The sequence below is a fragment of the Centroberyx affinis genome, unplaced genomic scaffold (assembly GCF_046629955.1).
Source record: "Centroberyx affinis isolate AG114_WGS23_722 - 3 ecotype Tasmania unplaced genomic scaffold, CSIRO-AGI_Caff_v1 ptg005465l_1, whole genome shotgun sequence".
In the NCBI taxonomy this organism is placed as follows: Eukaryota; Metazoa; Chordata; class Actinopteri; order Beryciformes; family Berycidae; genus Centroberyx; species Centroberyx affinis.
This window is the reverse complement of record NW_027282738.1, coordinates 18,787-34,184: the sequence shown is the minus strand read 5'-3', so window position 1 is coordinate 34,184 and position 15,398 is coordinate 18,787. Positions and strand designations below refer to the sequence as shown.

At 41.9% G+C, this 15,398-nt stretch overlaps 1 protein-coding gene across 2 annotated transcripts in view; it reads left to right on the top strand.

Moving 5' to 3' along the window:
- Nucleotides 1-443: 443 nt before the first annotated feature.
- Nucleotides 444-15,398, top strand: part of erbin (erbb2 interacting protein) — a 28,049-nt gene continuing 13,094 nt past the window's right edge. For both annotated transcript variants that reach the window (XM_071546814.1, XM_071546813.1), the window contains exons 1-9: nt 444-503; nt 3,153-3,216; nt 3,571-3,645; nt 5,052-5,196; nt 6,579-6,651; nt 9,503-9,632; nt 9,785-9,900; nt 12,103-12,172; nt 14,115-14,214. In XM_071546814.1, coding sequence (XP_071402915.1) covers nt 493-503; nt 3,153-3,216; nt 3,571-3,645; nt 5,052-5,196; nt 6,579-6,651; nt 9,503-9,632; nt 9,785-9,900; nt 12,103-12,172; nt 14,115-14,214 — 784 coding nt within the window. In that variant the 5' untranslated portion in view covers nt 444-492. The remainder of the gene's footprint in view (nt 504-3,152; nt 3,217-3,570; nt 3,646-5,051; nt 5,197-6,578; nt 6,652-9,502; nt 9,633-9,784; nt 9,901-12,102; nt 12,173-14,114; nt 14,215-15,398) is intronic.

Sequence of the window (15,398 nt, the reverse complement as noted above, 5' to 3'; positions counted from 1 at the left end):
AATAAACGGACCTTTGTCTAATTAAAAATTTTCTTTGTGGACCTTTAAGATTTGTATTTGAGTACCCCTGCTCTAGCCTATCACACGTTCTACCAATACAGAATATATTTAAGCTTGTTTGCTTGTTGATGCTTCGTGTCAAGGTTAAATGTCTTATGTTAAATAGTGGCACACAGGCTGCTTATAGTCATAGCTGACATTAGCCAATAGTTAGACCTCCTTCAGCTCAAGTCATAATATGTTATTTGCCAAATGTTGGTTTATGTAATTTTTGAGCCCATGTATTAGTCTTTATAGGTGTATTTTCAATAGGGTGGACTCAAGGAATGAAGGGCAATGAAGATTATTCTATATCACCCTAGGCTGTTCAGCGTCTGTCACATTTTAAGAATAGCCGTTGTACACCGTGACCATGACATTGACTCCTTCCTCTTTCTCTGCGGCAGGTTGACTAAACTGCAGATCTTGGAGCTAAGGGAGAACCAGTTAAAGATGTTGCCAAAGTAAGTGTCCTTCATTTCACATGTTTCCCCCAACATCAAACACAGACCACACTGTTTATTCTCCAAACAAAGCCGGCGAGTCGGTGTGAGAGTCGTGTTAATGTCACGAATCGTGACAGCAGCTCTTTTCTCTCTTGCCCCCTCTGTCTTTCTTCTCACCCCCCCAACCCCCCGCCCCCCTCAACCTCCCTGCCACATCTCTCACCCTGCCTCTTTTCTGCCTCAGATTCTCTCCCCACACGTCTAACTGTAGCATTAAATTCCACAGCGTTACATAAGGGCCCCTTTTACTTGGCTGCTTGCTGTGACAGGTTTTATAATCTTCTACTCAGACAGTTGTGAGGGTTATTTCACCATTTGAGAAGGTTACAGTGCCCCCCCGGGAGCCCAAACACCCCCCCCCCCCCAGTGATTGAGAAGGCTTCAGGTGATTGTGGGGGAAAGTTGCTTTCTCTTTCTATCTTCACTCATCTCTCGCTTGCTTTAATGCACTTTGCTGCACCGCTCTATTTCTCGTGTCCTTCACAGGCCTCAGTAAAACCGGTTCCTTTTCCTATCTGCTTTTTTCTGCCTTCCTGCCTCTCGCCGAGCTTCATTTGTTATCTCTCTTTGCTTTTTCTTACTTTTCGCCGACGGACCGGCCAGCCGGTGTGTTATAGTGCAGTGCCGTGTGAGCGCGGCAGAGCAGATCCTCTCTCGCGGTGTTTATGTGACAGAGGCCAGACCTGTTAAGGGCTGGAACCCCGACAAAGGGAAGGACTAATGGTCGGGAACGTTGCCAGAGCGACACACAAGCATCCCAGAGATGTAAACAAACGTGTGTATGCACATAGGGGCGCAGTAGAGTCTTCCCAAAGCTTACACACACAATACACGCTCTCTTTCTCTCAATACATACGGACACATACGCACCATCACATGCATAAGCCAAATATTGCTTGGTTTCTCTGCATTATCTTTTAAAGAAAACCGCTCTGTTCCTCACAACTGGGGATGTAAGCTATGCAGTGTTGGTTTTTTTTTTTTTTTTGTTTTGTGGCATTCTTGCCAACCTCAAGGTAAGAATGTGATAAACCTGGCTAGTGCTCAGTGTGAAGTCAAACCGCATCGTCACGACTGGTGTTTTCTTATTGCAAAAAGTAGTACAAAAACGCCAGAGGGCTTGAATCAAACGTTTTCATGTTATAATTTGTACAGTATGTCCTATGCTCTGATGTTATGAAGAGCACCTAAGACAAAACAAACTTAGTAGGAGTGTGTGTGTGTGTGTGTGTGTGTGTGTGTGTGTGTGTGTGTTGGGGGGGTTCTGCTGTCCATTCCCATACTGAGTCTCACTCACGTTTTAAGGAAACTCTGTTCATCCCTGCTGTGAGAGGATCGTCATATGATCCGTTCCTAAACAGAACATAGAGCTCCATCTCCATCTCACCTCTATTTATCCTCAAATCTATTGCCTTAAGCACTTCGTCTCATACTTTTTCATCTTTACACTTCAGATTCAGTATCTTGGTAAACTTTGATTTGTTACAACTATTTTGTAATCAGTTGCTTTGTGTGTCGCAGTAGAAAGACTTTAATCAGCATTTGTCAGAATTCTACCTTTTAAAAACATGAATAGCTTGAATAACTGAATAGCTCATTGGAGTGTTGTTCAATCAACAGTACAAACAATAGAAAGAATATGAAGTGAACTGTGTATTTGGAGCACTCTCTGTTTTTGAGACCACATTGGTGTGTGTGTGAGAGAGAGAGAGAGAGAGAGAGAGAGAGAGAAAGGGGGAGAGAGAGAGGTGTATTTAGACAAATTTATTTGAGCACGCACATGCATTTTTTTTTTCATCTTTTTCAACAACACCATGCTTCATTAATTCAGTTACACATTCATCCTCCCTGGGAACTGCCCAGTAGCCTGTACTGTTGGCCACTGAACAGCAACTGGGGGTTAAATGCCCTGCTCAAAGGCACCTTGTCAGTAGCTGTTATGGGAGGGGAGAATGTAACTCATTCACTCCGAATATGAAACACGCCTTTATGGAAATATTTCACCTCATGTCTTCTGTGGCTGGTATTTAGTAAAATACTGTAAATATTGTCAGCAGTTGAAAGATCCTGATTTTATCTGCTTGTTTGCTAAATAGCAGAGAATGTGACCTGAATGTGGAGAAAAGTTTCTAGACCAAGGCCTGGGGCCAGCTTACGTCACACTGATCCATTATTTAAAAGCATATTTCTGGCATGTGTGAGTCGTGAAGGTATTTCCTTACCCCTCATGAAACCTTTCAGAAGAATGAGTAAAGATGGGGCGTGTATTCTAGCCAAATTAGGACTCTTTCGGGTCTTTTTGAGAGATTGACAAATAATCTAGGAGAGAGGCGGGAGAGTTTCTGGGGGCTTGCCTTATGAAACACATGGCCCACATTGCTTGCTAATGCTGGCTGTGTTTCTACTGTCTAATCAGAGGGGGCCGTTTTGTGTTTTAATGTTTTTTCAATTCTGATATCCGTTTTCACCTCCTGAAAATGTGTAATTCATGTGATTGGCATGTGACAGTAATCTGACGCATAGCACATCGCCCACATCATCGTAAACCACGTTTGAGTGATCTGGTTTACCTCTCGACTATAACGTCTCTGTCTTGGGTCTTCACAGAAGCATGCACAAGCTGACGCAGCTGGAGAGGTTGGACCTGGGGAGTAATGAGTTCACTGAAGTGGTGAGTATCCGTCAGTCAGTCTGCCGATGCTTAGGGCCCTACCTCGTCCCCTCGCTCTCTTTCCCCCCTCCTTCATGTTCACTGAACCGGAACTGTGTCCCTTAAGTGCCCATAAGTGCTCATTTTGTTTTCACTGGTAGCTGGCTTTCATTGCAGTACGTACTATCCACAGTGGAATAAATAAATTGCCTCATGATTCATTTGAAGTTTGTATTGAATTAAGCTCTTCATCCCGCCCTGCCCAACATGCACAGACAAGCACACACACACACATGCATACACATACGCATACTTACTGTACACACACTCTTATCACTTAACCTCCTTTCTGCTATTTCCTCCTTACATCTCCAGCCTGAGGTGTTGGAGCAGCTGACTGGAATCAAGGAGCTGTGGATGGATGGGAACAGACTGACATTTTTACCTGGGGTATGATTTTACAGTCACTCCCATACACACAGTTTCAGTGGCTACCATTCCCCAAACCTTAGTCTTGAGATGATTTACTTTGATTTTCATACCACGTGTCTGCTTAGATCTTCATCATAACTAACAGCAGTCAGCTTAGATCAGGCGTTCAGCATTCTCAAAACCAGCAGTTGATAAAGAGCTGCACAGTTTGAAAATGATTGCTCTTGTTCGGCGAACATAATAAGACATTATTATAGGCGAGAATTATCGCAAAGCTTTACAGAAAAAAAGCGGATTTCTGGTCTTCTTAATTTCACAATGTTAATTACACAAATTATACAGATATGAAGTAATTTTTTTTACCCCGATCTCCAGTCATTTATAGCAACGTGTTGATAGTGACTAGTCAGAATGTGTTACATGAGATTCATTTTTCATCCAAATGACCAGCTTGTTTGTAACTGGGTCATAATTAAAGCATTAGTTCTGCTGCCAGCGTTTCAGCAGCATCAGCTGTAATCGCAGTCTGGCCTCCCATAAGCAGTGAAGTCTGTCAAACATATAAAGGAAAACTGGATTCAGCAACTGTAAACGTTGACCTGCATATAAAATACCAGTTTTCTGATGAATCTTCATTCTGTGTTGAAGCCTGCTTGTTGGGACGCATGGGCTGAAAAAGAAGTTGACACACTCTCGGGGAAATCTGTGATTACCTTGCTCAGGAGGACAATTGTTTAGCAGAAAATTCTGAAAATGTTCAGGCTCAGTACATGCCCATCCAAACAAAGTTATTTGAAAAATCTGGTTGGCATTTAGGCTTGATGCATGCAGCTTAGGCTAAACACTAAGCAATACAAAAAGAAAATTCTCAGAGAGAGAAATCTTTGAAAAGGCGACAAGCAAAAGAACATCAGTGTTGTAGCAGTAATCAGAACAGAGGAGCTGAGAGCTTATGTTGTTGTTGCTATAACCCAGATGCTTAACTCCTTTTCAAACCCACTCAGCCTCACAGAAACCGCTCAGTAGGCGCTCCGTCGGCCTCATGCTGCCGCAGCGGAATAAGGGTGGAAGTCACATGTTTGAGTTTTTCATTGTTTATTTTAAAACTGCGCTGTCTATTTTCACGGGAAAATGTGTAATTCATGAAGAAATCTGGGATGTGATGTGGGATGCTTTGAAATGTGTCTTTGATGTCTGATTATAGCTGCGTTACCTCTGTAATTGTAATCACGCAACCTAAGGAATACAATTATTTCTCAGCACAGGATATTTTGGGGACTGTTTAAATCCACTACTTCATCATCCGACACCACTGCGCCTAATCCTCTGCCTAAATCAACTAGGAATAATGAGATATCACTGCAAATCCCGTGTGACTGAAAACCTTTTTGTGTGTGTGTGTGTGTGTTCGTCCATCTGTCCAGATGCTGGGGATGCTGAAACAGCTGGCGTACCTGGATGTGTCCAAGAACAACCTGGAGATGGTAGATGAGCAGATCTCTGGCTGCGAGAGTCTGCAGGACCTCCTGCTCTCAAACAATGCCCTCACACAGCTGCCAGGCTCCATCGGTGAATATAACAACACACACACACACACACGCACACACACCCCGAAACACTGTTAAACAAACAGCTATTGGCAATGTACCTTGCATTCTTGGGTCCATTTTGTTGTTTGTTGTTTTTCTTGTTCCTGTGGGTAAGTAGCCAAACGCCAACGATGTGATGTGACGTTGAGATATTTCCAGTGAAGCTACAATGAAGTTTAATAGGAGAATATCTTTCAATGCTCTAAACATCAACAAGGAAGAGATACCAATTTCTCCATCAACAGCGGCCTCAATAGTCCGTAAAGCAATGCGGCCACAAGACAGGCAATTTCTCTGGAGGCTGTTAAACTTCCTTCTGGGAAATGTAGGAAATCACTAACTGAAGCAGAAGTAGACGACACTTCATCATAGAATAACTCCTGGAATGCTGAATGAACATCATAAATTGATGATATATAGCAGCGTAAGAGTATCCAAGGGTGGATTTTTTTCTTTAAATGTGAACAGTATGCAGTCCAATAGATCTGTCCCTGAATAAACAGCTCAGATCTTGGTGTGCTGTGCGAAGGAGCGTCAGCAGTAGAATCTCTTTGCAGAAGGACTGACTCACTTGCACAGAATGTCAGTTAATGAGAGGGGATTTAAAGACCCCATGAAGTGGAAAATGACTTTTTTTTCCACGGTGCTATAGCTCCAGCGCCGTGGTCCTTGAGGCGAATTCAGGTCAGTCAGTCAAGGGTGAGACTTTGCACTCCTGGACCTGTGCGCTCAAACTTCATCGTTGTGTTTCAAGCATTTTCTACAGATGATGTCTGTTGTTTATCAAGCTTAGATAGTTAAGGGAGTAAAAGTTCTATTATTGTGAAAATGTGACTTAAATTATTAATCTGTTTGAATTATGAGCACAACTCACTGCTATGGGACGACACAGAATCTGCACTTGAAATTTTGATTGCATATTTCTGAGGACTTGTCTTGACTCGTGTTGATGTTTCCTGAGTGTTTATCTTCCTGAAGCTCTCTGGGGAAAGACACTCTAAAGTATCTAAAGTAAAGACACATTAAATCTTTATGTGTAAACCAGTTACAGTATTGATGGTAGTATGAATTAATCCAATCAACTGCTGTAATGGATATTCCTCTTTTGTGATACAACAGCAAGTGATAATCAATAACTGCCCTGAGCTGTAGTATGCATCTCTGTAATGCTCTTCTCTCTCTCTCTCTCTCTCTCTCTCTCTCTCTCTCTCTCTCTCTCTCTCTCTCTCTCTCTCTCTCTCTCTCTCTCTCTCTCTCTCTCTCTCTCTCTCTCTCTCTCTCTCTCTCTCTCTCTCTCTCTCTCTCTCTCTCTCTCTCTCTCCCTCTCTCTTTCTCTCCCTCTCTTTTTTCCATCTCTCTCAGGCTCACTGAAGAAACTGACTGCTCTGAAAGTGGATGAGAACCAGCTGATGTACTTGCCAGACTCCATTGGCGGGTGAGTGTCACATCAATAGATCATAAATCAGCAGAATAAACCCTGTGATCCGTGGATTAATGTGCTGTTTTCGTCTGGCATCCACTCATCACTTAAAAAAAATCTGTCAGAGTAGATCAGTCGTTCTCATTATTAATAATTTGTTCCAATACTTTTGGAGTTTTGAAGTGTGTTGATGGTTTTGTTAGAAACGTGGATTTTGCGTTTTCAAGTGTCAACCACGTTGATTCATGCAAACCGCTTAAGACTTCCTTTATTACGCCGGGGTCAGCAGTAATCTTGAAGCAGATGAACGTTGAACACAATATTGACAGATTAAGTCAGCCGTAGCTGTTCTCAGGCCAGTGCTGACTGTATCCGACAGGTGAACCCAGCAGCTGCCGGCTGCTGAGGCTGAGGCTGTGGTTAGAGTGCAAGGTCAACATACTGACCCTTGGTCTACACTAAGTCACCATGGCCGAGCATAGAGATTAGGCTCCGTTTTAATCCACCCACCTTTTTGTTTTGTTCAGTCCACCCAACACACCGATGAAAGCCAGAATCCTGTGTTTAATTGACAATTACTTTTGCGTCTGTACACTTAATTCTGGTCATTGTCCATTGTTTCCAAACACTGTCAATTATCCCTTATGTTTGGATGTGTATCCTAGTGTACTAGTGGCACAGATTATGTGACAAAGCCTATGATTTATCTTAATTCCATGCAAGGATTGTAGTTTAAGCATACTTAATCTGTCTCTGTGTGTTGGTAGGCAGTTGTGTTTGTCCCTGGTTTAGACTCTGCAAAGTGGAGTCAAATCCTGTGTTAATTCTTTAGCTACAGAGAATATGGAGCTCGATGATACGACAACACAGCAGCTCTCCGGCAGGTCAAACTCACTTTGCATTCATCTGAACCCCCAGTGTGCATTTGCATTTTTCATTCAGCAAAAAGCCCCAGCTGCACTGCACTTCTGTGTCAACACGGGTTCAGTTCAAAATGTAAAGTCTTTTGTTTTCAAAGTCTGTCCCGTAAAGCTTTTCCCATGTTGTTTTAATGTTGTTGACGAGCGTTTCACCGCTACAGTAAGACACTGTCAGAAAGCTGCACAGAAGTTTGCTCTCTGTTCTTGTTTGAAGACTTGTTGTCATCTTAATTATGCAGCTTTTTCTTTTCTATTTTTCTATTTGAAGGTATTGTGATGTTTTTTTTCTTGGTATCTGGGTCACACTTAAATTCAAAGAAGTTATACACTCTAGTAGGGATTTTTTTTTTTTTTTTAAGTGTGATCAGCCGATCACCAATCCAATCGGCAATTGAAATTATGCATTTTACCCAGATGTTCTACTAACAACGGCACATCATGTAAAAGTGCACAGTAAGCATAAATAGTAAAATCCCAATATAGCAATGTTTGTAACAGATTGTTCTTATGGCTGCATGACAGATTTGGCCTATCCATGTGTAAATAAATAATATTTTTATCCAAAAAGTAATTACATCTTAGTGTGCATTTGATGACTGAGGTGCCGACTCACCTATTCCCACTGGTAGCACATCAAAATAGTTTCAGTGCAGCAGCGTAGTCTCTGCCTTCTGTCCAATATATTAAGCTGATTCTAATCTATCATCATAGGCTTTGAAATTCAAATTAACATCATAAATGAACTGTCAATGCCAGATGGACAACATACTACTAACGTTGTGGTGACTGTCTGCCGCAAAGTAGCTCTTACTTTTTACTTATATTACTTTATATGTTCGACCACTTTCCTGGTTTGGTGTTGGTGTTATTTTTTTTTTTTTTTTTTTATCTGCAGTTGAAATAGTGATCAGCCAATCACCGATGGCCTACCTAGAACATTTATCGTCTGATTATGATCAGTGGGAGACTGATTGGTGCTCCCCTGTACTCCGGTTCCTTTGTGTATCCTCAACTCACATCCTTATTTCTGTGCTGTATTTCATTTTTACCTCAGAAAAGAAATACAAGATGTTCATAGTATTCTGACTTTCCAAGCCAAATAACAAAATAAAAAATTTGAATTTGTGACAATGAAGGGAATCATTATTAGTAAATCTATTAGCCTTGATGCTGAAAGGTTTGATATGAATAGATGAGAAAAACAGAACCCCTTACTGCTCAACAGGAGGGCATCAGTTAAGATTAGCCAGTTAAGGCAGGAGATGAGGTCCTTGACGCAGCAGTTTAAGAAATTGAAAGAAGAAGAGCAAGGTGCACAGGCAGGGCCTGAAGGTAACGCCTTTCACAGAGAAGAATAGCACAGGAGGCCAGGCAGGGCCAGGAAGTGGGCTGGCTTCATTGCAAACCCCATTGTTTACACCAAACACCTACTTTGGAAGAATCACAGTGTCCCAAACCCGTTGTGTCAGTTCTGGAGAATCTTGAGGGTGATGTGGAGGAAAGGAAGGTAGCCCAGTGGCGTTGGTTTGTGGCGGGTATCTGGATTCTCAAGAAAGAGATCTCAAAGATGAAGCAATGAAGCAGTTTAGAACGATTTCACAATGTCATGCTTCTCCGTAATCTAAAAAATACTTAAAATACTTGATTAGACAGGGACCAAAATATTTCATTGGATAGCAGCATGTTCTAGAATGTTGGCCATAGTGAGTTGCTGCTCGTAAAGCCTTGGACATTATAGTTCATTTTTACCATGTGAATGTTCCAGATCTTTGACATGAAGTGGCGGCCTACTTTTCTAACATTAATTTAGATATTAAGTTAGTCAAAAGAGTTGCAAACCTCTTTCACAAAGTATGTATGTATATAGTTCCACCACATGAAAAAAAATCTGTAAAGCATGACTAAACGTCCTGCTGTCTTCCCCTTTCTGCTCCTCTCTGCACCAGACTGATGTCCCTGGATGAGCTGGACTGCAGTTTCAATGAGATTGAGGCCTTGCCTTCCACCATTGGCCAGTGTGTCAGCATCCGCACCTTTGCTGCAGATCACAACTTCCTTACACAGCTCCCCCCAGAGGTGAGTGTATATATCTGTGTGTGTGTGTGTGTGTGTGTGTGTGTGTGTGTGTGTGTGCATGAGTAAAGTGGTGTGGCATGTCAGTCGGCCCAGCTGTGACGACTCTCCCTGTTGGCCTGTGGCTCTGACTCCCTGGTTTCTTCCCCTCACAGATGGGCAACTGGAAGAGTGCGACTGTGCTGTTCCTGCATTCCAACAAGCTGGAGTCTTTGCCTGAGGAGATGGGTGACATGCAGAAGCTCAAGGTCATCAATCTCAGCAACAACAAGTGAGTCCTCTCACCATGCGCTCAGACCGAGGATAAAACAGAACAGAATAGAGCTGAGCGACCAGGAAAACAACTGCACATTTTTCAGTTTACACAGGAATAGACAACACGGACATTCAAAGACGTCCCCAGCCACCCTACCATACCCCAACCTAACCCACCCTAAACCACCCCTACCACCTACAGCCACCATAGATATAATACTGAACATACAAACCCACACAAACGGCATCCTAAACAGTCTAATCCAGCCATCGTTGTAATCTAGGAAATTTTGGCCGCTCAACAAGCTTGTCGGCCGATAAAACAGGCTACAGTTGGCTGAACTTTTTATGGTCATCTGCCGTCAACAGCCAATCTGATTTGCGCGCTTCCTTGTTTCCCTACCGATGTGATTTCGTTTTATGAACAGTAGTTCCTCCTGGCAAGTGCAAAATGGGGAAAAGTTGATTCCAGCCATTCAAAGCTTCCCAGTTCTCTACAACTTTTGTTTGAAAGGCCACAGGAATAACCGTCTCAAAAACAATGCTTGGAGAACAGTTGCATCCATTGGGGTTGATGGTAAGCTAGAGAGTAATTTTGTTTTTTGCTGTTTATTTTTAGCCCCGCGACAGCACCCACTGAGCAATTTTACGTTGATTAGACGTTTAAAACACGTCTAAATGGCCATAGCCGTCTAGGCTAAATTAAGTTTAAATGGGGTTGAAAAGTGAAAGTTTATTAGATGTCTATACATAGACAAAATTATCCTGGACTATATGAGAGCTACGCATAGACGCAATGTTGAAATTACTGCTTGTGCTCAGATAATTATCTTGTAGGCTAGTCTACAGGACTTCTCTGGTGCATATTTTTGGTATTTACAGATGTTTATTCATTGTAATAATGTATTTACTGCTTGGTCTAAAATAGGTCTATACATAGCCGTAATGATCCTGGGCTATATGAGAGCTAAAGCATAGACGCGACGTTGAAATCACGTCTTTTGCTCAGTGGGCAGGGGCTCTTTCTCTCTCTTGGATCGTATTGTCGGTCGGTCGGTCACCCTGTAAGTCTCACCCTGCAGTTAGCTCCTTCACGTCCAACTCTCACACAACCTTTCCCCCCTACGTCCCATCCTTTATCCCCATTTATGATTCAGGATTGTGTGAATGACGTTTGGTGGGGTTTCACCATAAAACACATTTGTGCTCACAATGCCGATGATCTGTATTCAGGAATGTGATTTGTCTTTTTTTGTTGTTGCTTTTGGAGGATCTCAAGGTCTCTCCACATTACAGTCCGGCAGAAAGAAAGTAATTGAATCGCTGTAAAAAAAAAAAAAAAATGTTATAATGTCAAAATGTCATATATCAGACTTGACTGAGGATTCATTTGTAAGACTCTGTGCTGTGAATAACCATACCATGGGAAAATCTTCATATACTGTATGTATAAGGAAGATAAGAGGAGAAATCCCCTAGCATTTCAGTGGTAGCACACTGGATAGATAAACTGTGTTGCGGTGTTGACCTACTGGTTTTCCAACAAAGTTGATGATCTGTGTATGACTGGTTTCTTGTCAGTTTGACTAGGCAAGTCTTTCACTGTTTCTTATGTATTCTCACCTTTTTCTTCAGTGCTCTGCACGGTTTTATGCGTGTAAATTGGAAATAACCTTTGTTGCTGAAATGCTACTGTCACATGGTTCCTTGTAAAACAAGCCCAGCCAGCTTATTGAAAAGAGTTCTAGTTGCACTGCTGTGAATTGCATACGTCACTAAAAAAAATAACACTGCCAATGAGAGGTGAAAGAATGTCATGGTCCTCTGCTTACACAAACACACACACAGTCTGAAACCTAACTTAATAATTGCAACATCATGATCGAAAAGTTTGAGTTCAGGCCAGAATGAATGGGGTTGAGTTTGGAAACTGACAAGCCTGGAGTCCTGATCAAGGTTTTATGCAGGGGTTTTCCATTCCCAGTGTCTGCTCAGTGCCAGCAGCACTAAATACATTTTGCCACAACCCCACAGCTTCAAGGGCTTTTAAAGGGAAAAAGAAGTGTGGCCACAGACCAACTTTTTACTCTCTAATTTGCCCTCAAGACATATTGTGACATACATATTTTTTGCCTTTATTGATGCATTGTATATGTGTCTCACTCAGGTTGTTTGTGCAACATTATTGAATGGCTGTTTTGTTTTTGTTCCACTACAGGTTGAAGAATCTTCCCTACAGTTTCACTAAACTGAACCAGATGACTGCTATGTGGCTGTCTGAGAATCAGGTGAGGGATCAGACATTAAAGACTCTTATTTGATATTGAAGGAAAACGGATTCACTGCTGTGACGCTACTTTGTATAAGTGCTGTTGAAAAACTGGAAATTAATTCAGTTCACTAAGAGGTCACACAGCATTGGACAGTCTTCAGAAAAGCAAAAATGGCTTGGGGGTCAGGTAGCAGTTTGAATAGCCACATTTAATTAGACACATTCATATGGGTGCACAAGTCTGGGCCAAGAGTGGCTTCAAACAGGGAAATTAGGTGTTTGTTTCTGTTTAGTACTGTCAGATGGTGATGTGTACTATAGAGATCAGAATGGCAGCAGGGTGAGTTGCCTTACATGAAGGAAAATGATTACTAGTATAAGACTATAACGGTATAGAAATGATGACTAAAATGTAGGTTGGCAGAGAATGTGAATTCTGAATAGACTAGATCAGAGTATTACTGTCAGAGTGGCTGTCAGTTAATGTTTTCTCTCCCTTCACCGTCTGTCAAGCGTCAGCAGAGCGGTCCAGCATATTGACGCCTGTGTTGCATTTTTGGATACAAGCACAGAATTTGGCACACGAATATTATGCATCATATCAGTCAAAGTGAAGGTGGGAGGATAGAAAGGGTGCAATACTATTCCAGTCATGATGATTGAACAAAAACAGGTCATTTAAAATAAGTGATAACAATTAATATTCATGTTCAATAGCCCATAAGCAGTATCATGTTTCCGGTATATTTTCACATATGGTACTCATGTGCTGAGATTGGTGATATATGAGGCGAAAAAAATTGTCAGTACCAACATCCAGCTGTGAATTAATCACACTGAACCCAAGTACCTCACAGGAAAACACATTCAAAATGCAGTAAACCACTTCCAGGACACTTGATCCAAACATGCCACATGGCACCGCAGGGCCTCGGGACACCCTAAACTCCACATCTTCAAAGCTCAGAGCGAACAGCGCAGGACTTCTTTATTGTTACGTGATCACTTGTTTTAGGACACCAGATCCATTTTGTTTTCCACCCAGAAGGACACACACACAGAGGGGTGAAATTGACATTCATCGGCCATGAAGGTTCCTGAACACTCGAAACGGGATTGGTGACTTAGCGCTGGTCGTTAGTTTGACTGGAACACTGATGTGACTTTGCTTGTGCGTTGACTTGAGTGCAACTGGCACCGCAGCGCTAACACATGGCAACAAGATGACAAGATTATTAAGGCCAAAATTTAGTATCACAATGAGTAAGACTGCTTAACCCCACAGTGGAAGCCTGGATTATGAAACCCGGTGCTCTCCACTTTCCTGACCAGCATGAGGTGATTAAGAGAGTGTGCTAATGTCAGCGGATACAGCCTCCTGCCAGCTGGTTTCCTTATTGATCACTATCCTATAAGTGGCCTTTATCTCTTGTTTATTCTTTCTCTCTCTCTCGATCTCTCTCTTTTTTATTCCTTCTCTCTCTATTTCTCTATTACTTTCTCCTCCACACTCAATCTATCACACACTTTCACCGAAACACTTGGTCTTTTAGGTGTGCAGAAGCACTGTTAAATACACACACTTTCTTAAGAGCGGAAACCTCGCATCCTCTGTTAACTACATTGACACTTCAAGTTGAATCCCACTTCAAATAAAAAAAAAAAAAGTGGAATTTGTTTGTGTTGTAGAAATGTAGTAGATTAGTAGATTTACATTATAATATAATCAAAAATCTGAAGTTTCAGTGGTTTGGTTTTCATGTGTTATGCAGTTGATCGCATTCTGCATTGGCTGCTTCCACACAAGTCACTTCTTTATTATAGTATGCAGTTGGATTGTTGCCTTGCCAAAGCGCAGCACAGAGAACACCAACACAGTCTTTGGGTGCTGGTTGTCTTGCCAAAGTGCCGCTGATTTCAGACAGCGTACTCAAATCTGCTTTTTTTGTCTCCCACAGTCGAAGCCCCTCATACCTCTCCAGAAAGAAGAGGATCCAGAAACGCACAAAACTGTGCTCACCAACTACATGTTCCCCCAGCAGACCAGGACAGAGGACTGTGAGTACTGCCTGTTAAATGAGCCTCATTGTCTCTTTTTGTACTCTTTCACAATTAATCTGGCAGACGCTCAGACTTCACATGCATCATTGATCCATGTGAAGTCATGTAAATGTTTCTGACTTGCTGTTTTCACCAGTCAAAGCTTAGCAATACAGTAGGGCTGGGCATTTACTTTTCCTCAAAATAAATCTCCATCCATCCTATTGTATACAGCTGTACTTGTGTACATAATAAGAGCAAGACTTGCATGCCAGACACAACAAACCACACTTGAGTGTTTAGAAATTTTCAATCGATACCCAGCCAATCACTGAATACTGAGTACCCACTGTCTGTAAAACCACACAAAGCTTCATGTTCATTATGTGCAGTCTTGGTGCCATATACCCACACATTGCCATTGCATACAGTCTCTGGTGATGTGGACCCCGGTCTTTATCTTAGTAGAACGTGTGATTCTTGGACGTAACCTGGAAGCTACCTTGAATGTATACTGTATCAGGGACCTTGTTATCTGAGAAGGAGGCTGCACAAGAAACACCAGTCTTTAGTCTTTGTCTCTTCTCAAGCATCTGTTAGTTTGGTTTGGTTTCCTATTACCCCAGTGTGCCAGGCAGCTCACACTGAGCCTGTTGTATCTTAGCTTGAGAGGAATTTGCACACGCACTGGTTTTGGCTTATCATTTCTTCTCTAAATAAAGAAAATGTTCAAATCAGAAAAAAGTCATAGGCATAATAAGCATGATTTAAAAAAAAAAACTAAAAAAAAAAAATTAAGACTTGATTGATAAACCTCTGCTTTGGACATTTCTGGTGAAATAAATGTGTCGTTACTCAGTGAAAATCTTAAAATTGAAAAGTAATAGATTCTGAAGGGGCAGAGATTAAACTGTCTTAACCTGTCTCCTAGCAACCAACTTTAAACTCCTTGTAAGAGTAATTGTGGCAATGAACATTGTTCAAGCAGCTCAGCTGCTCCAGAGCAGGATTGAGCCTTAAAGGAAGAAAACTATTGGTGACGTACCTCGCGTTCCCGGGTCCATTTTGTTGTTTGGTGGTATTTTTCTTATTCCCGTGGAGAAGTAGCCAAACATCAATGACATGACGAGATATTACCAGACAGCTACAGTGGAGGTTAATATTCTTCAGTGATCTAAAGCATCCACAGTAAACATCAGGTC